We start from the raw sequence: 26,573 nt of genomic DNA, 5'->3' as shown, positions 1-26,573 counted from the left end.
TGTTTTTGCCTGTGTAAATCATTGTCAGATGTTTACTGTATTTACATTTTAATCGCGCAGCATTATTTTATTTTAATTAGACAGCATTGGGAAGGGGTGGGGGTGTAGGTGGGCAAGAAAGCACATACTTTTCATGTAGAAGCTCCCATGTTCAATCTCTCATAAAGCTGGGAAAGGACTCTTGTCTGAAACTCTGGAAAACTAGTCAGCACTGAGCTTGATGGACCATTGGCTCAACCTGTTATAAAGGAGCTTTCTAGCAGTAACTCCAAGAGTTTATATTGGGGGGGGGAGTCATCTGTATAAACAATTACATCTTGGGGTATTTTCATTTTACTTATGCACTCCCCCCCCTCTTTTGTAGTTGTTTCTGCTTCTACGAGACCTGATGAGGAACTTCCCCCTTTCTTCTATACGCCTCCTAGGCTGTCTCCAAGTAGCAGTGGGATGGTTTCTCCTGATCAGTCCTCCCACCCAGGTATTGTTCCCACCTTGGTCTTCAGAAGCTTCCCCGAGCCTGTTACCAATGGTGGCAACAGATTCCCCCTGTTATTTCCTTCTCAGCAAATGATGGACGTCAAACACATATTCTCTGAATGTAGAGGACTTAGTATTTAGATATTTAATAGACCTATTCTCCATTATTGTGTCCAGTATCCACTTCAAACCACCTGCATCAGTTGTTGTTGTTATTATTATTATTATTATTATTATTATTATTATTAATACCCCACCCATCTGGCTGGGTTTCCCCTGCCACCATCAACTGTGGCATCAGACTCCATATGATAATTAAGGAAGACATCCTTGATACAAACCTGAAAGACTAGTAGAACAGCATGTTCTGTTTAATGTACTCAATTCCTCATCCTAGGTAGTGATGCATTTTCACAGCTTAGTCTTTTGTCCCAATGGCATTCATATAGTGTGAGCAGTAAATGAACCGGACATTGAGAGTGTAAAATACAACTGAATGAGAGTAATCTTGCAGTAATTTCCCTGTAGCTTATACTGTCTCTGTATTCTGCCTAAACCATTCCCTTACTCCTACAAATAATCAGATGAATTCAATCATGCGGCTTTAGAAAAGCCTTTCTTACTCACCCATTGGTCCTCCAGAAATCATTTACTTGAATGGAAGAAGCATGCTATGCATTAGCAGACTGTAGTCTTTTAATTAGGAATTAGTAAATTATGTTTGTTTCTTCAAGCCAGGGTCTGAATGGCATGCATTCCTCATCTAAGATACAATGTGAATTCATTAGACGGGATATGGCAGGCATGTCCAAAGTCCATTTTGGGGGCCCAATCTGGTCTGCCGAACGATGTAATCTGGCCCCCACCCCCATGGCAGTATATGGGGTAAAATTGTAAAAAAAAAAAGCTCAATCTTAAAAAAAGCTCAACAACTTTGGTCGGCCCCTCACGCATGTTCACTTCATCAAATCTGGCCCTCTTTGAAAAAAGTTTGGGCACCCCTGGTACGGTTTATTTAATGCCAGCATCTCACTGGGGCAAAATCACAGATATGAAGGGGAGGATATGATTGATTTATTTGCAAATAAAAGTAACCCCCCCTCAAGCCCCACTCCCCTCTCCAAAGTTTATAAGTTAGTAAATGCATTTCCCTTTCATGCTACAATCTGGGTATGATGGAAAATATGCAGAAAGAATGGTAATTTGTGTGTTTTAAGCAACTGAGAGCTATCCAGTTATAAAAATAATGGGAACTGTGTAAGTTCTGATGTGGCTGAGTGGTTTTTGCCTGGGGCTAACTGTGCTTCAGTTATGTGGATTATTTGTAGATCTGCTCCGAAAGTGACTAATAGTCCTATGCCATGTGTAATATAGTAAAACACACCATTGAGAGTACCCTTTGAACAACATTTTTAAAAACCTTCTCTTAGTAAAAAAACAAACAAAATAATAACCAGCCTCTGGACACTTGCGTCATAGCCATAACTTCCAGATAAGCAATTTTAAACTTTGCTGCATTTAGGATTACTGCTTTGCTATGCTTTGCAAAGCTACGTTTTAACTAGGAAATGCTTCTAGTGTAGATTGAAGTTTAAAAGACTTCTGATTTAAAACTTAAAATCTTTCTGAACTCCAATGTAGCTGTTATGTGTAACTCAACCTAGTAGAGACTAATGCAGTTTTCAGTGTTCAGACTAATTTTTGTATTGGTGTGGGATATTTTTGTTATCCCGTCAGCCCCTGCTTTGTGTAGCATTATGAAGAGTTATAGGGAACGTGGAAGTTTACACACTGCTTTGTGACATTTTGATTTCTCCAGATAAAAATGTGGCCCAGTTGTGGATTTTTAGAAAGTATTTTTTCCCTCTTATGGACTAACTCAGTTGTGTTTTGTTTGTTTTTTATTCAAATGTGGCCACAGTTCTCATTTTGTATTTTTCTGTTGTGAACTGTCCTGGGATCTTCAGATGAAGGGTGGTATACAAACTTTAATAATCTGGGCGGCAGAAGTCATGGAGTGTTAAGTTGATGCTCATCAACCTTTGCACTATGAAAGGCTTTAAGAATATGTGTTATTTGTGTTCTGGTGCCAGGATCACCTGAATGTTCGACTTACAGTTTTAAAGATGGAGAGAGATAAAATACAAACAGAATTTTTGATCTGTCTCTCTGCTGCAGGATGAGCTTGTTTTCCTCTCACTTCCACAAGCAAAATGACAGGGTGTGCATGCTAACCAATTGAATACAGTGGTACCTTGGGTTAAGAACTTAATTTGTTTTGGAGGTCCATTCTTAACCTGAAACTGTTCTTAACCTGAGGTACCACTTTAGCTAATGGGGCCTCCTGCTGCTACCACGCCGCCACCGTGCAATTTCTGTTCTCATCCTGAAGCAGAGTTCTTAACCCAAGGTACTATTTCTGGGTTAGCGGAGTTTGTAACCTGAAGCGTCTGCAACCCGAGCTACCACTGTACTGGCTTAGCTGTCAATTCTGACCTCCATTATGCTTTATGGAAAGTGTACAAATTTTTTTAAAGAAGAAGAAAAAAAATGCTAAGAATTGCACATTCGTGCAATTATCTGTCCATTTGCAGCATTGTTAGTTTCCTAAAAGGTTGTTCTTGTGATGACCAATTGCATTCTGTGGATTGGGAGGAAGTTTTGAGGGGACGCAATGGAACGGGGGAAGTAGTTGGTCAGCACCATGGACAGGCAGCTCCTTCTCCAAACTTGCGAAACCAATTCTCACCCCTGCACTTGACAGTAGTGACAAAAGGCATGTTTAGGACTGAACACAAGTGAGGATGCTTCCAGAGCAGTCCCACTGCCCTAAAAACGTTGTGTCCATTGTTAGCTTTAGAATTAACAACTGAGGTGCATCCTTTCGGAAAGGATGAGTGCACAGAAATCCCTGTGTTTATATTTTAGCAATGCTGTTCTCTTCCCTTTCTCAACTAAATTGATTAACTGTGGACTGCAACTCCAAAACAACGTTGCAGCTCCATCTCCTTGGTTGCTTTAATACTTCTTGAACATATATTGAGAAATAAACTGGGGCAAAGATTGTCTTCTGCTTTATGGTTAAAAAGTTTTATGGTTAAAAAGTACAGTGACTCGTTCATTTAAATCACTGTCATCACTGTTCGTTGTAATAATAATCTTGACTAATTACGCTCTCATTTCTTGTAACAGAAACCACATGTAACTTTGGGTGGAACTGTTCCTGGGTTTCATCTACCAATGCCTCTGGAAAACCTGACTGGTTGCTGTCTTCAGTTGTTGTTCTGACTTCTCAGGAGCACCACCAGATTATAGAGAACAACTCATCAAACAGAAAACTAGAAGGTTGTCCATTTGTGCACAGCACACGCATTTGTCGTTAACTATCCTTGCCTTCTGACAAGGTTCTTTCTTAACTGGAGCCACTGTGGTATCCAGCACTATTCTCCAGATCACATACCATGGAGATGGGGAGGGGAAAGTTATGGATTAAAACACAAATTGATTTTTCATATGTATCCGTCATTGGCTCACAAAGATTGCAGAGGCGTGTGAAATGTTTTCCAAATGAGAACCCTCCATTCATTGCACAGCATCATGTGCTTAATGCTGTTAATATATTAAAATCATTACAATGAATACAAAAGACATATTGTAGGTTTTATATAGAGCCTCAGTTGTAGAGAACTGGCTCTTCGTTACTTTGTGGCAGAAGAGGCTGAAGCTAACGGTCAGATTATATGTTACTAGCAGTAGTACAACGGTACCTCTGGTTAAGTACTTAATTTGTTCCGGAGGTCTGTTCTTAACCTGAAACTGTTCTTAACCTGAGGTACCACTTTAGCTAATGGGGCCTCCTGCTGCTCCTGCCGTGCCGCCGGAGAATGATTTCCTCTCTCATCCTGAAGCAAAGTTCTTAACCCGAGGTACTATTTCTGGGTTAGCGGAGTCTGTAACCTGAAGCATCTGTAACCTGAAATGTATGTAACCCGAGGTACCACTGTAGTGGGAATGACTTCGTTGCATGCCATTCCAATAACCAGATTCAGGAGCCTTATGGCCCAGTTCAAAGGTGTGGTTGTTGCTTAACACCCAGTTACCACTACCTCCTCCCTCCTGGACAATGATCTGATAAGTAAGGAACCATGCTATTGCTCCCATATACAGTGGTACCTTTGTTCATGAACTTAATCTGTTCCGGGAGTCCGTTTGACTCCTCAAACCGTTCGAAAACCAAGGCGTGGCTTCCAGTTGTCTGCAGGAGCTTCCTGCACTCAAGCAGAAGCCGCATCAGACATTTGGCTTCCAAAAAACGTTCACAAACCGGAACACTTACTTCCAAGTTTGCGGCGTTCGGGAGTAGATTTGTTCGACAACTAAGTCGTTCGAGAACCAAGGTACGACTGTGTGGTTTTTCTGTGGTCCAAAATACTTACTAGTTGGTTAGTTAGTTATTAAATATATATCCCACCTTTTTCATTATCCTTTCTCCATATGTCTTCCTCTTTCTTCCCTCTAACTTTCAACCATTCTTTCATGCACTGTAATTTATAACTATGGTTGTTGTTACTCATAACCATCCCCCCTCCTTTTTTTTTGCTGCAGGGGAAATTCTTCTCCTGAACACTAGCAGGATCTCAGACAGGTGCAAGTTCAGCCTCCGCAGCCCACTCCTGCCTTGGAGCTCAAGTTTCTGTCTCTTGGAGTTGGCCGTGCATTCACAAGGTGTCCCTCTAGGAGCACTCTCTGCTGAAATGAGATATGTGGACACTAATCAGAGTGTAGCCATTCATCTGCAAGAAAGACATGAGCAGGACGCCTGGTAAGACTTGGTTTTGAAATTTATTAGATTTCCCCCCCAGGAGCTATTATATTTCTCGTATTAGAAACATTACTAATTATAATATACATGAATATGCATATTAGCAATGAGTTAGTAGGGGAAGAAAACTCTTACAAGCACAGGCATTCCCCACTTAGGTGCAATTGACTCACGCACGGCCATGTATATGCGCTGCACTGAGAAATAAATAAATAATTTGGTTCAAACCTGGAAATAGTGGGAGAAAGCTGGAGAATCCTTGTGGCTCACAAGGAGATCCTCCTTGGAGCCCGAAAAGGATGTCGGTGAGGACGGAGGAAGCCCCAAAGAGACCAGAGGTGCAGTGGGGCTTTGTTTAGGTTGCTCAGCCTCCCCGCCTAGCAGCTGATGTGTGGGGTAGCGCAGCAGCTGCAGCTTTCCCACACATCCTCCAGTCAGCTCCAGAGCTTCAATTCTAGTTGTGGATACTTTTGGATACAGTATTTTTGGTATGGATTGGAGAGCGGGCATTTAGAGGGTGCTCCCCACTTTACAAGATTTCACTTATGCACATGAAGTCCTGGAAAGTAATTCCTATGATAGGGAGGGTGGACGCCTGTATATTAAATCTCAAATATCACATTCCATTAAATGAGTTATACACCCTCTTCATGTTAGAGCTTTAGTCCTAACTTAGGATGAGCAAGCTTTCTGAAGCCTGATGCATAACTAGACTGGAGAAATCAGATTAATTATGGAGCCAGTTGCTTAAGATGAGGACCTTTATTTCCTGTCGGGTGTGTGCGAGGCACCAGCAGTCTCTGGGGGTGGCCTGGGTTCTTTTCATTCTTGCATTGTGCATCTGAAATGAGGCCAAAATGCCCAGATCCTTTCAAATCCAAACCCCCAATATAAAGTGCTACACGTTAGATAAAGAAAATAAGCTCTTTTCTGAACGTCAAACCTACTCAGATCTTCAGAGATATTGGATAATTTTCTCTATTATGCTTATTAGTCATGAAATAATACACTAAAAATAATGCGATTCCCCCCCCCCCGACGTCATGAGCAAATCTTCATCACTTGTATCAGATTTCTGAAGAAAGGGTTAAATAATCCTGGGCCAGGCCTAGCATAGTATTTTATATCCAAGGATGGCTCAGTAGTGATTCTTTTCAATATATGCATGCAAATAGGTTTTGTTGGAATGATAGTTTTATAATCTGAATTTTGGTTCCCAGAAAGAAAAAAAACTTCAGTTCATAAAACAGAATGTCAGGAAGTTGACTGGATTGTGCATTCTGAGAAATGCATGGTTATGATGTTTTATTGCATTTTCATATTTTTCTGGAAGCCGTCCAGAATGGCTGGGGCAACCCAGTCAGCTGGGGTACATATAAATATTATTATTATTATTATTATTATCATTATTAATTCAGGATAACTCTCCTTGGATACCTTTCTCATGTAGGGATTGGGGGTGGGGCTTACATAGGTTAGCGGTTGCTTTTTACAGCCTGAATTTAGGGTATGGAAAGCAGCTCTCCTGCATGGCTTGGGGGAGACAGTGAAACCCCCCTCATTGCATTGAGCTGGCTGACTTTTGGACAGACTCATTGGTTTGCAAAGTGGTAAGAATGACCTATGAAGGTATGACCCATCACCCCCAAATTCATTCAGACAGGAACCCAGTTCTGCTGCTTATACTCTTACTAAATGTTTTGCTCAAACTCGTAACCACTTTGAGCTGAGTAGCTGTTGCTTTTGAAACATCCAGGATCCTGGATTTAGCTAGTGCTGCACTTTTCGATAAACTGTAGGAGACAGAGAGCACATGCAGGATTCCTGATATTATGAAACAGCTCGCGAAGGACAATAGAAAAACCAGCAGCAGTCTCACAATGCATCTCTGACTCAGTTGGACTGAGAAATATGTTCAGTTTTTGTGTGTGCAATATGTTCCTGCACAACAACACCTTTCATCTATCAGCCTTATCTTGCATCTGCTTGAACTTTGTCTACAGCTCCAAACTCTCTCTCTTCTTTTTTTTTTACAGGCACGTTGCCCAGAAACCTGTTGAGCCTTATATAGCTGCTTAAATGTCTTAATTTAGAAGTGGAGTCGTATTAGCCCATTTAACAAGATGTGTTCTCCTGACATAAAATCGATAGTAAATGTAATGCCAGGCTGGTTTATCTGAATTACTGCTGCAACAATCCTTCTACTACTATGTATACAAAGGGCTTTGTTCTGGGTTCCATTAAGGAAATTAAATTGGCTCAGAAAAGTTCCTGTTTGGATCAAGCCTAGAAGGAGCCTTATTTATGGCATAGGGGGAAAGCTGCTTTAGTTAGATCAAACCATTTGGGACCTCCCAAAATTCAGCTACATAATTTAATACCTGATTAGAGCTCCATGATAGTGGTAGGCTCTCTCTCTCTCTCTCTCTCTCTCTGTGTGTGTGTGTGTGTGTACATACACACTAGGGGCTGCGGCCCCTGCTCAGCTTGTCAACCCCACCTACCCCTTTACCAACCAGCCTTCCCTCACACCTGACCAAACTCCCCTCCCTCCACAGCTCACCCCGAGCCACAACCCCCTTTAAAGGATAATAATAATAATTTATTATTTGTACCCCACCCATCTGGCTGGGTTTCCCCAGCCACTCTGGGCGGCTTCCAGCAGAATATTAAAATACAATGATTCATCATTTTGTTAAACCACTATGTGAAGCGCCTTCCCCCCACTGCTGCAAGGAAGCATTGTAAGAGTCAAGCACCCAGGTGAGCTGTTCAGTGGAGGGCAGGAGGGACAGCTGGCCTGCCCGTGAGTCAGGATGAAGCGGTTACCTCAGGCAGTGGAAGTGCAGAAGGAAATGCCCCACCTGCCCCCACTGTTTCTGTCACTAGCAGAGCACTCCCTCTCGCTGGAAACATTCCAGCATACAGCATTGTCTCTCGTCTTCCCTGCCCCTGGAAAAGTGAAGATAAGCACCAAAGCCTTGTTGAACGCTCCCCCCTTGCTAAGTTCGGCAAGGATGAGGGCACTGCAGCACAAGTAGATGTGGGGCATGGCAACAGGCTCCCGTTTCACCTCTAGCCCCAGACAGAGTGGGGGCCATATGGGCCACTTGGCCCGGGCCTCCGATTCCAAAGGGGGTCTCGGTCATCATATTTATCTATATTTTCGATTTTGTCTTTATATGCAGATACGGTTCAAGCCTTGAAATAAAATTATTTGTCAGCATACCTTTTGTGAAAATTATTTATATACTTATTTATAAGACTTCAATTATCCCCGGGGGGGGGGAGCGGGGGCACATTATCTACCTGGCCCAGGCCTCTGCCTGGCTCTGCAAGGCCCTGTTCACCTCAGGTAGCGAAACTGGATGGGCTGCCCCTGGTGTGAGGTACTTCAAACAATGGCTTAGCAAACAACTGTGTGAAGCACTTCCTTCCTACATTAAACATGCCAACAGGGAGGTTTAATAGAGGGAGGAAATGCTTCAAACAGAAATTGCCAAGCTGCTGTGTGAAGCTCCTTCCCTCCCTCCATTATACCTTGCTGTGGGTACATTTAATGCTGGGGAGGAAACATTTAACACAGCAACTTGATAAACCGCTGTGTGAAGCACCTTCACCTTTTGTGAAACAGCTTGCCTGGGCCACCTCATACCCACCCTGCTTCCTTGCTCTCCTGCCTCCCTGCCTGGTGTTCATCACACTGCAGTTGGGATGTCCACCTATTGGCAGCTGCACAAACTGCAGAGCCTGACGACAGGCTTACATTTTTATGTATATGCAAAGCTGCCTCTCACAATTTCATATTCTGGGCAATATGCTATACATATTACATTGTGGAGAAAAAGATATTACTAGATGCTGCTAGGGCTGACTAGATGTAGTGTTGTGATTGCACATCAGACATAATGTACCCATGATTCAGTTTTGAAGGCGGCTTGGATGCTGCACGACAATTTGCAGTGTCGGTAATGAGGAGTGACTCAGTGCTGCAGGTCTCTGGCTACTGTGTTACACCATGACACAAGTGATGCAATGATGAATCAGAAATGGTGGGCTGGGCAATGTGCAAAAGCAAAAAATGTGTTGGCATTTAAGTAATGAAAATCAAGTATGCATATGTATATGTAACCGGTATAATTTGAAGTGTAAAAGGTTGGGCAAGATATAAAGCTGAGAACAATATCACAAATATGTCATGGGCTTCATATATACTATTCCATCCATAGCACAAAAGAAGTATTTTTTCTCTCAATCTGGAATCATTCATGATGAAGCTCAACATGCTGCTTTCATTCTAGATTGAGTATAGATCCTGCCATCAATAAATGTGGGTGTGGTTACTTGATAGACATTTGAGAACCCTCCCCTTGCTTAGGTTATCCTTAAATTTGTAGCAGTTCTTTCTCCCACTGGGAAAAATCTCAGCCATTGTTATTTTTATGAAATCTGCTAAGCTTAACTTGTTGATGGCTTTGAGTTCTTCTTGCCTGATGGGTACTGTTATATAGTTAGTCAAGCAAAATATTTTAAACCGTGATCAACTTGGATTGTTTCAGCAGCCTTGGATCTACCAATAGATCCCAATCTACCTTCTTCCCAACCCTGAAGGGTGTGAATTACTTTGACCACTCCAAAATGCCACATTAATGTGAAGCATTATTTAATCATGACAACTCCTTTGATTTTTGCAGGGTGAAGTGGAAAGTGCTCATCGGTTCAGTTGGAGAAATGGAAAGGCCCTTTGAGATCACTTTGCTGTATTCAAGCTGTGAAGAAAAGAGTTCTGGGCTTTTGGCACTGGGCTCTTTGCATCTCAGAAATTGCTTTCATGGTATGTCTTATATTGCCATTCAGCTCTGGAAAGTCAGGATATTTGCTTTGCATAATCACAAAAGCCCAGGACTAGCAATGTTTCCAGCATGAGACTCAACAGCAAGCAGTGGAGTAAATATCTTTTGAACATGAGGATTCCTTAAAAACAAACTTTTTTCTTAAATAGATGTTATGTAAAAAAATACACTTGGGTTCTGTCTTTAAAAGTTTTTAAATTAGACTAAAAATGTCCGTATGTCATAATGGTGCAGTCATTACATAAATATCTAAGCAGATACATATGCACTTCTTATATTAAATCAGTCATAGGCAGCATTTTAGGGTCAAAGCAGTATTTAAATTTTAAACCCCCACACAATAAATATAGGGCCACCAAACATGATTTTATTGCACTAACTTCAGAATATAATAAATGCATTTTTGTTCATTATATTTTGTAAATGATTTTTTTATTGCCCTTCTCAAGCTCCTTTCCTGCTTGTTTTTTTTTTAATATCAGTAATGTAAGGGATTAATTTTTCTTGCATGTCAGGTGCTTTAACATACTTAGGCCAGAGAAATAATTAGTGAAAAATATACAAAGGGAAAAGAAACTTAAACGATTTAAGCCATACTGGATAATTTATTAACATGCCTTTGAATTGGAGTATAATGCAAATACAAAGATATATGGTGGCAGGATGAAGGGAGACTTGAAAAAGAGGGCAATAAATTTTGCCTATTGATAACCAAACTGCCGCCCCCAAGAAAACCTAATCCTGGAAAGCAGCGGTAAATCCAGTGCCTGCAAAGGTCACATCTGTGCTTTCTGGACACTGGACTTCTAAGACTGACTTATTTTCTGAATCTTAAATAATTTGCTGTCTGTCCAAAAGAATGTCTTCCACATGACTTACAATGGAGAAACAGAAAGCTACAGGACAGCCCTTAAGCAATGGGAAGAAAGTTCTGCAGCTTTCTGACACGTTGCAGCTTAAGGGAGATGTGCATGTCTCTCATTGTTTTGATACTATACTACACTATACTGAAATGTCTAAATGTTTCTTTGATGGTCCTTGAACCTTCCTGCCTCACTTGCTCTCCTCTCCTGCAACACCAGTGTGGCGCACCACACCCTTTGAGAACCACAGCATTAAGTGATTGCTTCCATGTGTGAACCAGTCGTCACAGTTTAATTACTCCTGGCAGAGCTTTTCAATGACTTCTCAAACTAATTTCAATCCTGTTCAGATTTGGTGCAGAGGATGGCAAAAGTATAATATGTCCTGGTATTTGTTTGTCATCAATATTAGATCTGTCTGTTGTCATGGATATATTTATTGATGGTGTTTCAGTAGTCTGGGAGAGAGCCATACCCTCACAAATCCATGCCTAAAATTCAGGCCCACTCCTTTCTGTAGATTTACTTTAGCAACCATTCAACAGTTTTATTATTATTATTTATTAAATTTGTATACCACCCTATACCCGCAGATCTCAGGGCAGTTCACAACATAAAAGCTACCCTTTTATATGTAAAAAATAAACTCTGCCTCTAGATATATACATCTTTGGAGATCTAGATGTAGTCGAAAGGTGGGATATCAGTATTTAAAACAAAATAACTGATCAGTTCATGCTGCTTTCAAGAACTCACTCTTCTGTTTATTGCTCGCTGTATCTTCACCATCTTCTTCCATGCTCTTGTGACCAAGGGGGAAAGGAGCTCATAATGGAGCTATTACGTTTTAAATCTAGGTATTGTTCTTTGATACTCGGATGTATGTTTTTCCTTCCCTTCAGACAAAGGAGTTCCACATATTTCCCAATACGAGAAGGGTTCTGCCGCCCTGTGCCCACAAGAGGGCTGTGTCAGCAAACTTCAGGTCTGTGATTTCAGTACCAGTTGCCCCATCGAAGAAGAAGGTGGATCCATCTGTGGTGAATATGGATCTATTTCCCTTACACTTTTCTGTCCATGGCTTCCTACTTGCCAGCTTGGTTGCATGAATATTTTGAGGTCACTTGCTCACTCCTGTCTTATGGGTCCCCTAAAGCAGTGTTCCCCAACCTTGGGCCTCCAGCTGTTTTTGGACGACAATTCCCATCATCTTTGACCACTGGTCTTGCTAGCGAGGGATGATGGGAGTTGTAGTCCAAAAACAGCTGGAGGCCCAAGGTTGGGGAACACTGCCCTAAAGCAGTGGTTGCTTGACCTGGTCCCCTCAGATCATGCAACCACAAGTTCACAGAGTAGCTGAAATCCTCCCTACCTCACAAAACAGCCCTTATATCCAGTGCCAGAGCATTTCTCCCCAGCAACATGTCATGAGGTTGCTCAGGTCCAATTGGTCCTAGCTTCCTCCTGCCAGGACCCTGGAGATTAGGCTATTGATTCCTGCTCAGGTGATCTGATGCTGGCTTCCCCTACCACAGTGATAGTAATCAAGACCACTCAACTATGGTTTTTTAAAACCATATATTGTGGTCATGAAATGTATTTAATATTCTTGTTTGGTTGTAATCTGCCGGGGGGGGGGGGCGACTTGCCTAATGCAAGACAGTGGTATATAATAAAAATTATTATTTATACAGTACCATTGCCGTTAAGGGGAGGTATCATGGCACTGTCTATTGAATGAGATGACATGAAAGCTTACATAACTCTTGGTGGAAGTGTTTCCCATGCTTGCTATTCTTTTCTAACCAGACTCAACCAGAGAAGGCATAGTTAATTAACTGGTACTCACCCTGTTTCTCTTCTTACTGAGATTTATGTTTTCCTTCCTACCACCAATCTTTTTCTTGCAGACCATCTACCGGAGGGGGCACATTGTTCTTTTGAGGAAGGTCCCTGTGGCTGGACATTGGGTGGCAATGTGAATTTTTCATGGTCTATTCATGGCTTTTCAAAGATGCAGGAAGACCCCTTTGGAGCATCTGCCTTACACGCTACCGGAGGTTTGTTCCATATCTGCCATTTTCCAGTTTAGCCCAGAGCACCAGGTTCTTCTAAAGAAGTGTCAATAGAGGGACACTTAGCCCCTGCCTTGAGAGAGTGCACATCAACCCATGAGAGACATGCACATGTCCCTTAAGCTGCAAACCCCAAAGTGTCAGGGGAAGAAGTGTGAATTAATCACATTTTCTCTGTTGCCAGTTCTTCACAACATGTAAAGTAGCTCATTGCTTTCAGCAGAAATATTTCAAGACATTTGAGCAGCTGTGTGTGTGTGTGTGTGTGTGTGTGTGTGTGTGTGTAAGTGTGTAAATGAAGGACCAAGATCCGCTTAGAAGACCATTACTGTGCAACAAGTGGGGGATTGCAAGGATTTTGGGAGGAGCACACTGAGCTTTCCACTCTTCCAAATAAATTGCTGTAGAGATGTGATAGTGATAGAGAGGTATGGAGATTCTTCTTTTCTTTCTCTTTTCCTCATGCTGTCTAGAAAAGTTCCTTTCCTTTCTTTTTGAAAAGTTACATACTCTCTCCCCCCCCCCTTAAACACAACCTTCTCTGTTGGCTTCTCCAGTTTCCACCTTTCCTTTTATCACCGATGCTCCCCCCCCCCATGTTCTGTTCTTGTGGACATTGCAGTCCTCTTCATTCAGCAGGGTTACTGAGTAAAGGTTGTCTCCCTTCACTCAATACTTTTAAAATTACAAAGTAGCATTCTTTGCAGGGGGTTGGACTAGATGGCCCTTTGAGTCCCTACAAACCCTACAATTCTGTGATTCTGCATACCTGAGACATTCCCTGACTATATAGCAACTTTTCTCTTCGGACTGTTTTTCCGTCCTACTGGTTGATATGGGGCTACCAAGTTTGTTGTGCAATGATAGATGCACAATGGATTTCCTTTTAGAAGATGAAGTGGAATGTTAAGGTTTAAAAAGCTCCAGAATATCATGAAATAAATCTCAAACTGCAATTAAAAAAAAGAAAAAAGCTTGAACAATGCAGATTACTCGAGATAGATGAGATTATTCTATTTCCTATTGTATCAGTCGAAAGATAATTTGAATGATTTGGGCATTTGGCATTTTTTTAATAAGAAGTAGTATTTTATAATATAATAAGAAGTATTTGAGTAATTTATTTATTTTATTTATTTTGGTATTCTTTTGGCATCATAATATTTGTTTCTTTGCAGATTTTGCCAAGAAACTTTAGGATTCTACCCTCCTTATCTTAGAATGTTTTAAACGAATCTCTTTGGGGTATGAACATAAGTACCTGCAATGCCACCCACTGTCCCCAAAGTAGGACATGCAATAAGGTGTGGATTACTCTAACATCTTTTTGATCCTCCGACTGGATTCTGTACTGAGTGGTCGGCCAGGCTAAGTAGATGGCCATGCCCTGTCCCCCCAGGGCCACCATGGAATGGCTCATTTGGAGGATGGATTAGGCTGGAACCTGTGGGCCTCTGTGGTGGCTGGAGGGGATGGGGAAACAATATAAAATGGCGCTGCACGTCTGGGGGATAGAGGAGGTGCCGTGTTGGGCCGCAACCACTGCTCACCGGCAAGATGGTAAGAGGCCATTTTGATCCTTTGATGTCTGCTGTCCCTATCATTGTGAAGCAGAATTCACCAAACGCTGACCCACTAATAGTTCAGTCCATGGACAGTCAGTAAGGCATTGTCTAGGTGACTGCCTAAATGACACGAGAACTTCCCTGAGCTGCTCTAGGCCTTGTGAACTTGTGCAGGGGCCTCCAGCGTATCATATAGAGATTCAGGTCAGACACATAATTTGCCTATGCAGTGCACTCTAGATCATGCATGGCTGAGACATTCCAGAACCTGTTGGCTCCACAAACTGATTATTATTAAACCCAGATCTCATTTGCTGAGCATTCCACCACTGCACATCTGCAAATCCGCCACTGAAATCCAGTTGCAATTTATTTTCCAGGTCACTTTTTGTATCTGCGTGTAGACAGCGAGCACACAGATGGTGTTGCCTGGGAACATAGTCCTAGACTCCCAGTCAGTCTTGCAAATGGAGCCTCCCAGGTATGTTTCCCTTTATCCTTCTTCAAATAATCAGCACTTTGAGGGAACTTTTAATGACACAAGCCCCGTTTTCTTTTCTTTCTTTTTACTTTTAAAAAATTATTTGTTTTATTAAATTAAAACTGGGTGTGACGGTTCTATCTGGAGCCCCTGGCTCAGTCTCCATTTCATCTGTGATGGAAGCCATGATGTCCTTATTCTGGACAACCAGCTATACCTACTGACCTGATAAATAAACATTGTTTTTGAGGGGTTTTCATACTTGGCTACTGCTGGTAGGGAAAGTAAGCTAATCCCTGAGTAATTTGCATGTGGTAGGAAAGTAAGGAAAGTAAAAAATTATGATTTCAAACTCAGAAAGATAGATAGTCCTCTCAACATATACTTTCCTTTATTTCCTCTGTGTGGCTGCAGTCAGCATACACAGCATGAGTGTGTGATTCCATATTCTTCATACTTCCTAACCCACCGCCAGGAATTTGAGTAATCATGCCAGTTTATACATTACTTCCTCCATGCATCTGTGGCGATAGGACCACTGTGTATCAGGAATTTTAGTATTTATGAACCTAGCCCATCATCTTCAAATATGTGTCAGAAAGAGCCTCCTTGACAGCTGCTCTCTGTCTCTTCATTTTGTCATCAAATTCCTCTTTAGCTCCAGTTCTCAGCCTACATTTTTGGCAATTACAATGGCACCATCTCACTCATTGTCCAAGAAGAAGGAGACGGAACTGGTGACACATTGCTGTTGTGGGAAAGAACAGGGAGCTGGAGTGATCACTGGTATCTTATAACCTTGGAAATGCCAAGACTTCAAAACTAGTAAGCACAACATCAGTGGTATACTTCACTAATAGAGCATAAAATGACATATAGATAATATTGTATGATCAGTACTCATGACACTTGATAAAGTCGTAACGAAAAGACAGGTTCCTGCCCTGTAAAGGTTGCAATCTAAAATCTAATGCTCAAAAGTCCACAGAAGGAGAGGAAGAAGATGGAGATGGGGAGAAACAGAGGATTTGTGTTCCTTCAGTTCAGTTACACATATTCAGGGCTTGTCCACTTTTCTGTTTGTGCTGTGCCTAGAAAGCATGGGTCTGAGTGGTTTTCCCCTTGCCATGTTCCTTTCCAAGGGAAAACCCACTCTTTAAAGCTAGATCAGAACAAATGACAATGTGGGGAAACTGTGGGTTGCTGTTTGCTCCAATTGAGTGCTAAAGAATGGTTTTCCCCAGGGAAAAGCAGTGGGGCAAGAAGTGTGGACAAGCTCTTAGGCTTTGTGAGGTTGATGGGGCTGCATAGCTTTAACCCCCCCCCCAAAAAATGTGGGTTTTCAGTAGGGCTTGTCAGAATTCAGGCTCGGTCAGAGGTATGTGCCTATCTCTCCAGGCACCGGCTGAATTCTTTTGACCTCCCTCCGGCGACTCCCGGCAGGAAATACACACGAGGTCCGTTCCGGCGATTTTCCTCAGGCTGTGAGAAAAACACACCAACTGCTCTCCTCCTCCCTGCTCTCCAGCATATCCCCAGGGAGGGGAATCAGACACAGACAGAAATGTATCTTACATTGCTTTTATTCCTGTCTTTCCTTCAGTACAGAGAAAACATGTCCGCTCTCTTCAACAAACAGAGAGTAACTCCAAACTCCACCCATGTACATCCTGTACAGGTCATATGACACACACACTGAGCTAACATCCGGTGCTCAGTACAGAATGGACTGCCCCTTTGTTTCCATGGCAACAGTCACATACATCCTGTCTGGCTTTGCAGCCACAAGCAGCTGACTGAGCTGCTGTAGCCTTTGCTTGCTGCAGCATTGCTGCTTTAGAATAACATACTCCCCCTAAAGTATCAATGCGTGCTGCGAGCAAAGCGTCATCCAGAGAAGAAAACAAACAGTTGTTATACTTATAACACTCCCCTGTTGTTTCAGTTCCACCCTTGGAACTACCCGCCACTGGTTTTACCAATGTACCTCTCTGGTTGTGTGACTTCCAAGGAATGAGTGCTTCTGCATTACCTTGGTTAGCAACTCTCTGTTGTGCCTTTGTCTCTGACTCAGACACAGCTTCAATTTGACCTTGGTCGTTTACAACAGCAACACATGCAATAGCTTGGTTGGCAAACTCTTTTGAATACCTCTTGGGTGGTACACCCTTCGTTGCTCTCTCAGACCTACGTAAGAGGTGCTGCTCTCCCTTGCTTTCTGGTTCAGCCTCTGAACTCTCTGAAGAACCAGTACTAAGCTTAATCAGTGGTTCATCCTCCTCTTCTGAGGGTCTAGTCATTGTGTGAGATTTCTTCTCAATGACTGTGACAACTGAGCTGTCTGAGCTATCGCTGTCATCATCAGTACTACTGAACTCAATAAGATCAAACTCATCATCATCATCATCAGAATCATCATCATCACCTGCGGGAAATGTGTGAACAATCACTCGCTCCTGTTCAGGAGCACTCTCTAGAAATTTTGTGAGAATCACCTTACCAGATTCAGACAAAATTACTCTGTAGAGACCCTTTTCATAACCCACAAAAATGCCTCTGGCATTCTTTACTCCACCTGGAGCTTCTGTCCTCACATGAGACCCAAAAACCTTGAAATGGGCAACAGAAGGTTTTCTGTGGAACAGTTTCTCAAAAGGAGAACATCCCAAGTCTTTTGAAACCTTTCTCAACCACGTGTAACAATATGACATTAGGGACTCAGCCCAGTACTCATGTGGCAGATGTGAACTAAGCAATTGTGCATGCATTCCCTTTTGCAATTCTTTGTTCACTCTAACACAGACACATCTGTTCCAAGCTTCTTCGGAAGCTGCAATTTTGTGTCTTATCCCTTTCTTCTTCAGGAACCTCTGGAAATCCTGTAAGAGAAAAACTGGCTTCTCATCTGTGCAAAGACAATCTATGTCAGCATCATGCATATTTTTAACCTTGTCACAAAACTCTTTAAACCTTTCTAAGGCTTCTTTCGGTCTCTCCAAAAGATAAATCCAGACAAAACCTGTGAAAGAATCAACACATATTAGGTAATACTTTGCATTGCCTCTAGAAGGTGCTAGAGGACCAATCACATCAGCATACACCCGCTGAAATGCCTTGTCGACCCTCGAGGTGACCTGCTTGGCGTTCTTCTTGGCTACACCTGCAAAAGAAATCATGTTAGAAACACAAGAATTACATTCCATGTAATCACTTTGATCAAAAGTCAACAAATACAGTCCATCTTTCTCTTTTGCAGAAAGATACAACTCTCCATCTTTGTAGATCTCGCAGTGTTGATCATCATAGGACAGTTTTAGTCCCTTCTTGGCAATCTGCGAAACGCTGAGCAGATTGTACTTCAACTCTGGAACCAAATAAACATCGTTTATAGTCAAGTTCAGACTTTTAAGATACACAGTCCCAATTCCGGTGGCTTCCAGCTCTCGACCGTTGGCTTGTTGTACAACGAAGCTTTGCTTCTTAAACGACGAAAACAAATCCCTGCGATGGGTCATGTGAACCGTCGCTCCCGTGTCTAAAACGAAGGAATTCCCCACTTGTGGTGTGGCTTTTAGGGACATCAAAGCCTTTGCAGGCTTCGCCTGTGATTTGGCATGACTTCTGCCTGACGCCTCAGACTTCGTGGAGCTTCCCTTGGCTCCTTTGTTCTGACGTGGCTTCCTGCAGTTCCGCTGAAGATGCCCAGTCTGTCCACAATTGTGGCATCGGACAACGTTCAAAGCTACAGCGTCTCCTCCAGTAGCTACAGCAGTGGGGGTGTTAGAACTCCGTTCTTGACTCCCCCTGTCCTTCACCTCCAGGGCGGCAAGTCTGTCATGTTCGTTCAGAACCACGGCAAAGACCCTGTCCACCATTAGATCTTGCGCTGGGAGGGACCCCAGCTGACTGGCAACAGTTTTGTAAGTCCGATTCAGGCTGTTGATCACCATGAAGCAAAACACTTCCTCCTGCAGACGGAAATTGCGTTCCACCATCTGCTGACGCAGAAATTTCATTTCCGTCAGGTGCGCTTGAACACCTCCATCAGGCGCAAGCCTCAGGTTAGTCAGCTTTTCAAAATACAGCAACGCTGAAGAACCTGCATCTCTCTGATGTGTCCTTCTCAGCGTGTCCCAAACATCTTTCGCGTGCTGTAAATCTTGTATATGAACGAGCTGAGAGTCTGACACGCACAGAATTATAGCCGTTCTGGCCTTCACATCCTGTGACTCCCAAGCACGCGTTGGTGCTGCAGGGATGGGATTCTCAATCACCCCAAACAGTCTCTGATTCTGCAGCAAGGCCTTCATCTTAATAGACCAAGATGCATAATTGTCACTGGTCAAGAGGGGTGGAGAAGGCAGGCTTCCCTTCTTGACATCCATTTTGAGTCCTTGCATTGACTCTCAAACACAAGCCTCTAAAATCCAATAGCTGGCTTGTTTACACTCTGTGCACCTGGCAGCAATAACACTGGCCGCTTGGAAAGTCCCTTTCCAACAGTTCCTTTGTAAGGACCTAGTCAAAACACGAGCTGTTTGTGCCTCTCTGGGCATAGCCTGACTTCCAGCCCTTATCTTGAAACTGGCCTGCGTTGCTAAGCAACCACATTCCTTTCCTTGGACAGGAAAAACCACAGGAATGTTTGGAATGCAGACTCTTCTCTCTCGGAGCTGTTTTTCCCAAACGTTGCTCCCATGAAGCAGAGAAGTAATCCATCTGCATTCACACTCTTAAGCCCGAAAATCTCATACCTGGGCTCCGTAGCTTGGCTTTCAGCTTCTTCTGGTCAGCTTCTAGCTGCAGAGAATCAGCCTCCATCTCAGGCTTCTATTTCTGCAGAGTTCCATGGATCGAAGAAACCAGCAGCTCTGCTACCAATGTCATAATTCAGGCTCGGTCAGAGGTATGTGCCTATCTCTCCAGGCACCGGCTGAATTCTTTTGACCTCCCTCCGGCGACTCCCGGCAGGAAATACACACGAGGTCCGTTCCGGCGATTTTCCTCAGGCTGTGAGAAAAACACACCAACTGCTCTCCTCCTCCCTGCTCTCCAGCATATCCCCAGGGAGGGGAATCAGACACAGACAGAAATGTATCTTACATTGCTTTTATTCCTGTCTTTCCTTCAGTACAGAGAAAACATGTCCGCTCTCTTCAACAAACAGAGAGTAACTCCAAACTCCACCCATGTACATCCTGTACAGGTCATATGACACACACACTGAGCTAACATCCGGTGCTCAGTACAGAATGGACTGCCCCTTTGTTTCCATGGCAACAGTCACATACATCCTGTCTGGCTTTGCAGCCACAAGCAGCTGACTGAGCTGCTGTAGCCTTTGCTTGCTGCAGCATTGCTGCTTTAGAATAACAGGGCTTTGAGGGAAGAGAGGGAGAGGAATGCCATATTGCTCTGGGAAGAAGTTCCAGGCATAAGGGACAACAAAGCAGAAAAGGTTGAACTGTTTTAAGTTAGAGATCTTTGGACTAGAATAATACATCTAGACATATAGTCATACCTCTGCTCTCGAACAACTTGGGAGTCAAACGTTTCAGCTCCTGAATGATTGAAAACCAGAAATGAGTGTTCCAGGTTTTGAACATTTTTTCAGAAGCCAACCATCCAATGGGGCTTCCGCGGCTTCTGCTTGGCTGCAAAAGCTTCCTGCAACCAATCAGAAGCCACACTTTGGAAGTCGAACGTTTCGGAAGTCGAACGGACTTCTGGAACGGATTCTGTTTGACTTCTGAGGTACGACTGTACTGGTGAAGGTATTCTGAGCATACAAACTTTAGGCTTGTGAAAGCCTGCTTCAGATTAAAGTTCCTGAATTCTTCTCCATCCCAGATCAAAATTCCTTGAGTATCCTTATGGAAGAAATCCACACAACCACCATTCCCTCCATCCCATAGTTCAAGCCTGTGTAGTTGCCCAAATGGCACTACTTTTATGCACAAGAGGGGAGGTATCGGGGTGCTTGGAGAAGCACCCGATTTGGCAGAAGTAGAAAAATAATTAGGACGTATCATGTTGAGGGATGAATCCCAAACAGCCAAATGAGAACTGTGTGCATTCAGTGGTCACAGAATGTTGCGGATGAAAACCAGAGAAAGGAGAACTGGAATGGTGTTTCCTGGAGGAAGGCATGGCTGTGAAACACTCTTTACCTAAAGTTCCATGACAGTCCAAACCTAATCATTTCCTGAAAGCACTGTAAGACCTGCATGTCTGAGTTAACATTAAATGACCTGGACTAGGACAATATGGCACGTTACATAATGTTTTATATAAGGGCTTTGCCAATTTTTCACCCCCTAAAAGAATTGGAGCGCAGAGAGGGCATGTGCCCCCGCAAGCCATATTGGTTTTTTCAGTTTCTCTGTGTCTGTGAGGTGTTACTGTCTTCCCTATTGCTACTACTCTGCAGTGCCACTTTTGAAAAAGCATCTTCATCCCCACAGCATTATGCCAGCTATTTGGGGGACATGTTTAGCTTTGTTTTCTTGGGGGGTGAAGCATGGCACCATGGATCCAGAAGGTGTAGCTATATGAAGGAAAGAAAGGACCCTTAGATGTCCTCACTCTGAAGCAGAGAGGGAAGGAATGCACTCCCACTGCCATGGCAACCAGAGTCATGCTCTCTGTCAGCTGATTATTATCACTGGGTCTCATTGGTCTCATTCCCAATGAAGGGGTACATTCCAAGGCAATAGCAACATGTTACCTCTTCCTCTTGACTTCCAGCACCATAATTTTGTCCCCCTTTAATGCTACCCCATCACCCCAAAATGAGAGTGCTCTGGGAATTAAAATGTTGAGTGAATATGTTTGGTAAAAATGCCCCCTGCTTTGGTTCAGCTGTTGTATAGTTCAGGGTTGCTGTTTTTCCTATTTTGGTATTTGTAATGTTGATAATTTTATAAGGAGCCCTGAACTGTAGAGATTGAAGAAAAGGGGGAGGTCCCAATCCTAGTCTCCCCCACCCCCCACAAAAAATCATTTCCAATGCCTGCTGACCATTGAAGCATGAGATTAAAACCCCATCATAAAGCACCTTTCATAAATATATTCAATCATATTAAGATATGCTTCTTGATCTTGCATTTTAATCTATTACTTGTTAGATGTTCTGGCTTGTCAGATTTTATTTATGGACTGCTTTTTCACAGATGAAGTCCTAACATGTTGGCCTTGCTGAGCTTCACTCTAATTTGAATATTTTTAGATCTCCCCAATCTGTTTAGAACAAGACTGTTTCCTAGCTGAATAAGACATTAAGCAGCACTTGCTCTCCCCAATATACAATTTTCTCTCATAAATCACACTGGATTTCATCATCACCAGCAGATAATTTCCTGGTGTGACATGTACTTTTCATATTCTCCCAAAGTACTATATTCTTATGGATTTATGTTTAGTTACAATTCTTTAAAACAAAAACAAAAACTGCTCAGCTTTATCCTTTAGCCATCCTGAATTAGCAGATTGTGTAATGATGTTTTTATTCAATGCATTAGCAAGAGAATGTGTGGCTCATGTGTTAAGACTATGGCTGCTGTTGTTGTTACTCTTTAGCAGCTATTGAATCCCAACTGTGTGTTAATTAGAATTACTTCAAATGTGAACATGTTAGGGCTAATACTAAGCCTTTTTCAGGGATGGCTCCTTGACTGATCTGATAACTGTTGACCATTAGTTTGGGGTAGGGAAATTCAGGGCTCTGTGAAGTTTTATAGCAATATTTTCAGTTACATTTTCTGAGGCTTAGTTTACTTACTGCTTTATTGTTCTGCTTGGGACCTATGGAATGCAGCAATGTATGAAACATGCTTAATTTTTCAGTAATACTGATTATTTCTAGTTTGTGTTTCTGTTATTTCTGTTTGCAAGTTGCTTGTTGTCATACAATGTTTGATAGCCCTGCTTTCTTGTTTGCTAAATCAATATATATATTCTCTTTGTCTTCTTCTCCAAACATTTTCTTTGGTAAACAGCTTTCGGTTGCAGATCCAGGCCACTTGGGGTTGGAATTCGCAAGCTGACATTGCAGTCGACAACATTACATTTGGTCTAGACTGTTCCTCTAATGGTGAGTTACTTCTAATTAAGGTAGCTCCAAATAGGCAGACAACATATTAAGCAGTACGAGGACTGTGTGTTATGTTCTTATTGCAGAAGAGCAAGTTATTTGATTGTGTCTGTGTATCACTTCCTCCTGGTGACTCTTCCTTTATTGTAGCCTCTATGGAACATCCTTCAAGGCAGTAAATGTGTAAGTCTTTGCTGCTCAGGGACCAAATGCCTTCCCTCTGGATGGTACTCCTGATGCAAATATTAGCTCACGTTCACAGCCCTGAATCAAAGTATTGTGTTTTTGGGCTGGGGAAACGAGATTCTTCTCGCAGCTACCTCATCTGGTGCTATCACAACTGTTTTGTAGAATGTGGTAGCATGGGAAGCACAGTTCTTCCACACCTTCCTCCTTGTACCCTTTTCTGACACAGAAAAAGAAAGGGGTAAGATGATCTGCTCTCATTCCAGACAAGCATAACAGCCTTTCAGTGGCAGAGCTTCATGCTCCGGCACGACGGGGGGCGGAGAGCAGGCAGGGGCGGGGATGCCATGTATCCTGGAAGCGGGGCACATGTCCTGGGGGTGGGGCACGCCACTGGGATTGTGCTGCCGGGGGCGGTGCGCTCCCCCTGCACTCCTCTTCCTCCACCAGTGCAGCCTTTGTGGTCTATGAGGGAAGAGCGACAGATTCTTTTTCAATCAGTAATCAATAACATTGGCATGTTATCAGTTGACGTTGAGAGAACAATCCCGCCTTTCAGCGTTTCACTAATTAAAGTTAGTACACTTTTATCCACTTGCAACACATGGTGATTCTTAGGTTGCATGCACACAACATTTCATTCTGGAATCAACAGAGAGTGAGTACTGATTTCTTCTGTATAGTCCACACTCAGTCTGGATCTAGATTTTTCACTTGGAAAGTGCTTCTGTAGAAACTGGTTTCATTCCAAAAATAAAAGCCCATTGTAGATTGATTCTGCATTGCCCTGAAGTGTGCCCATTTTGGGCATGTGGGGTATGTCCACAACTGCCCAATGAGATATACCAAGATTGCTATCTCTACATCCTCCTTTATTCAGCTGGGGAATGGGGGGCGGGGATTTCACATGTGTGTCAAATTACCACATCCACCCTTGTGGACAGCAGGATCTAAAATCAAACTAGATTAAAAGCAGCATGTTGAAGACAAGCATGACTGATTATAGATTAAGAAAAACTACATTTTTGTGCTATAATTAGATTAGTGTGTACACTTTGGATGTGCCTCCCCACATAGTCACTCTAGTAGACATGCTAGAGGTTCTTCTCTGCCTACCCTACATTGTATTCAGTTAGGTCTTGCGGGAGCCAGACCTAACTGCCCTATACTGTAACACATTTTTAACACATTTGGCATGTTTGATATGATGTTGCAGAATGAGGTGATGGAAAGGAAACAGTACACCAGTATTTTTGTGTTGATATGCATGCAGTGACTTGCATGTGGACTGTTCATTTATTCAGTTAAAACATTTTTTTAACTTTTCCTTTGTTTATTTTTTTCAAAAAAAATTCTATGCCGCTTTAAATTTCTAAAAAAAGACCCCTCTAACAACCTGCTTTAAGCTATCAAACTTGTCTTAAAATGGAACAGAATGTCAGAATGAAATGCTGCAATGTGCAAACAAAAATACAGTAAAGATCCACATATAAAAAGAAGCTAAGGGTGACTAACAGTGGGTTAATACAAATAAACTCAACTCTGCAAAATTATTAAAACATGAATAAGATCCATATGCCATCATTAAAACAATTAAGCATTCTGACAATAAAGCAATTAAAGGCAGCCATTTAAAATGCAAATTACATCCCATCAATCTTTATTACGGTCAAAGACCAGACAACAAAAGATTTGTAAAACTGTTTGCAAACAGTGAAGGGCATTACAATATTCACAGCTAAAAGTTCTTTTGAACAAAAAGAATTTAAACATTCTATTGAAGGCCATTAAAAATGCCATTAAATGAGGGGGCTCCAGGGCATTGGTCCCAGCTAAGTACATTTTTGAGGACACTCAGAAGGGCCTATGATTAAGATCTTAGCAGTGGCCAGGCTTTTATGGAAGTAGATCAGGAGTAGGCTACCGAAGGCCCTGGGGGCAGATGCGGCCCAATCGCCTTCTCAGTCTGGCCCATGGATGGTCCGGGAATCAGCGTGTTTTTACATGAGTAGAATGTGTCCTTTTATTTAAAATGCATCTCTGGGTTATTTGTGGGGCATAGGAATTCATTAATTTTTTTTCTTCAAAATATAGTCCGGCCCACCACATGGTCTGAGGGACAGTTGACCGGCCCATGGCTGAAAAAGGTTGTTGACCCCTGAAGTAGATGGTCCTTTAGCTATCGTGTTCCCAAACTGTGAGAGGCTTTATAAGGCATCACCAGCTCATTGGATTAGGTCCAGAAACAAATTTGGGACACTTGCTTTAATTAGGAAGTCACATACAGTTTCTGAGCATGCTTCATAGAGAGTTGTGCATGGAATGCATTGTAGTAACCCAGATGTGATGTTACTAAATCAAGTGATTCCCTTGGGAATGTATATAGTATGGGCATGGCTAACGTAGTCCTCCAGAACTTACTGGACTACAGCTCCCATGATCATTGAGCACTGGCCAAGCTGATGAGGCTGATGGGAGCCCAACAGCACCTGGGCGACAGGGTCACAGGTTAGCCAACCTCCACAGAAAAGTCTCCAGGTTCAGCAGTCCATAGAGCAACTATGCTTGGTGACATGTTGCTCCAACTGAGGAACTGAACCTGAAGTTATATAAGGGCAGCTGGGCCTATATTGGCTTCCCCAAACACCTGACCTGGCTTGACTGACAAGCAGCATTATCCATGCCAGTCATTGTCAAGGTGGCAGTGTGCTTCAGCTGGGTTCGGACCAGCAGTTTCCTCCACCTGTGAGCTGGCCCAGTGCTGCAAAGTGTAAGGGGCCATGGCCAAACCCAAGACCAAAAGGGACCGTAGTTCAGTGGCAGACACCATGTTTTGTAAGCACAAGGCCCCAAGCTCAATCCCAGGCACCTCCAGTTTAGAAAAGGATGGATGGCAGGTGATGAAAAAGACCTCTGACTGAGGAGGTCTTAGAGATCTGCTGTCAGTCAGCAATGCCTAGGCGAGATGGGCAAACAGTCTGAACCAGTATAAGGGAGATGGTAGTTATAACCTGAAGAGTTGATGTGTGCTCAGGGCATGCTAAATCCACTCTCCTCTATATCGGAGGGCAGTGTTGTGCATGGGCAGCTGTGCCTCAAAGTCTTCTGGTGTGGAGGGGAGGTATGCTACCTCACCCCTATGTCATAGCCGGCTGCGCC

General features: G+C 42.8%; 1 protein-coding gene across 3 annotated transcripts in view; it reads left to right on the top strand.

Moving 5' to 3' along the window:
• Nucleotides 1-26,573, top strand: part of LTK (leukocyte receptor tyrosine kinase) — a 105,157-nt gene that overhangs the window by 37,974 nt on the left and 40,610 nt on the right. For 2 of the 3 annotated variants that reach the window (XM_079964351.1, XM_079964350.1), the window contains exons 2-10: nt 365-478; nt 3,670-3,822; nt 5,083-5,299; nt 9,994-10,133; nt 11,918-12,055; nt 12,926-13,075; nt 15,036-15,136; nt 15,795-15,961; nt 23,134-23,228. In XM_079964351.1, coding sequence (XP_079820477.1) covers nt 365-478; nt 3,670-3,822; nt 5,083-5,299; nt 9,994-10,133; nt 11,918-12,055; nt 12,926-13,075; nt 15,036-15,136; nt 15,795-15,961; nt 23,134-23,228 — 1,275 coding nt within the window. The remainder of the gene's footprint in view (nt 1-364; nt 479-3,669; nt 3,823-5,082; nt 5,300-9,993; nt 10,134-11,917; nt 12,056-12,925; nt 13,076-15,035; nt 15,137-15,794; nt 15,962-23,133; nt 23,229-26,573) is intronic. The other variant, XM_079964352.1, reaches the window with a different exon arrangement.

Source organism: Podarcis cretensis (assembly GCF_951804945.1).
Source record: "Podarcis cretensis genome assembly, chromosome: 1".
NCBI classification, from domain to species: Eukaryota; Metazoa; Chordata; class Lepidosauria; order Squamata; family Lacertidae; genus Podarcis; species Podarcis cretensis.
Note: the sequence above shows the minus strand (reverse complement) of the source record. Positions and strands in the feature narration are given on the sequence as shown.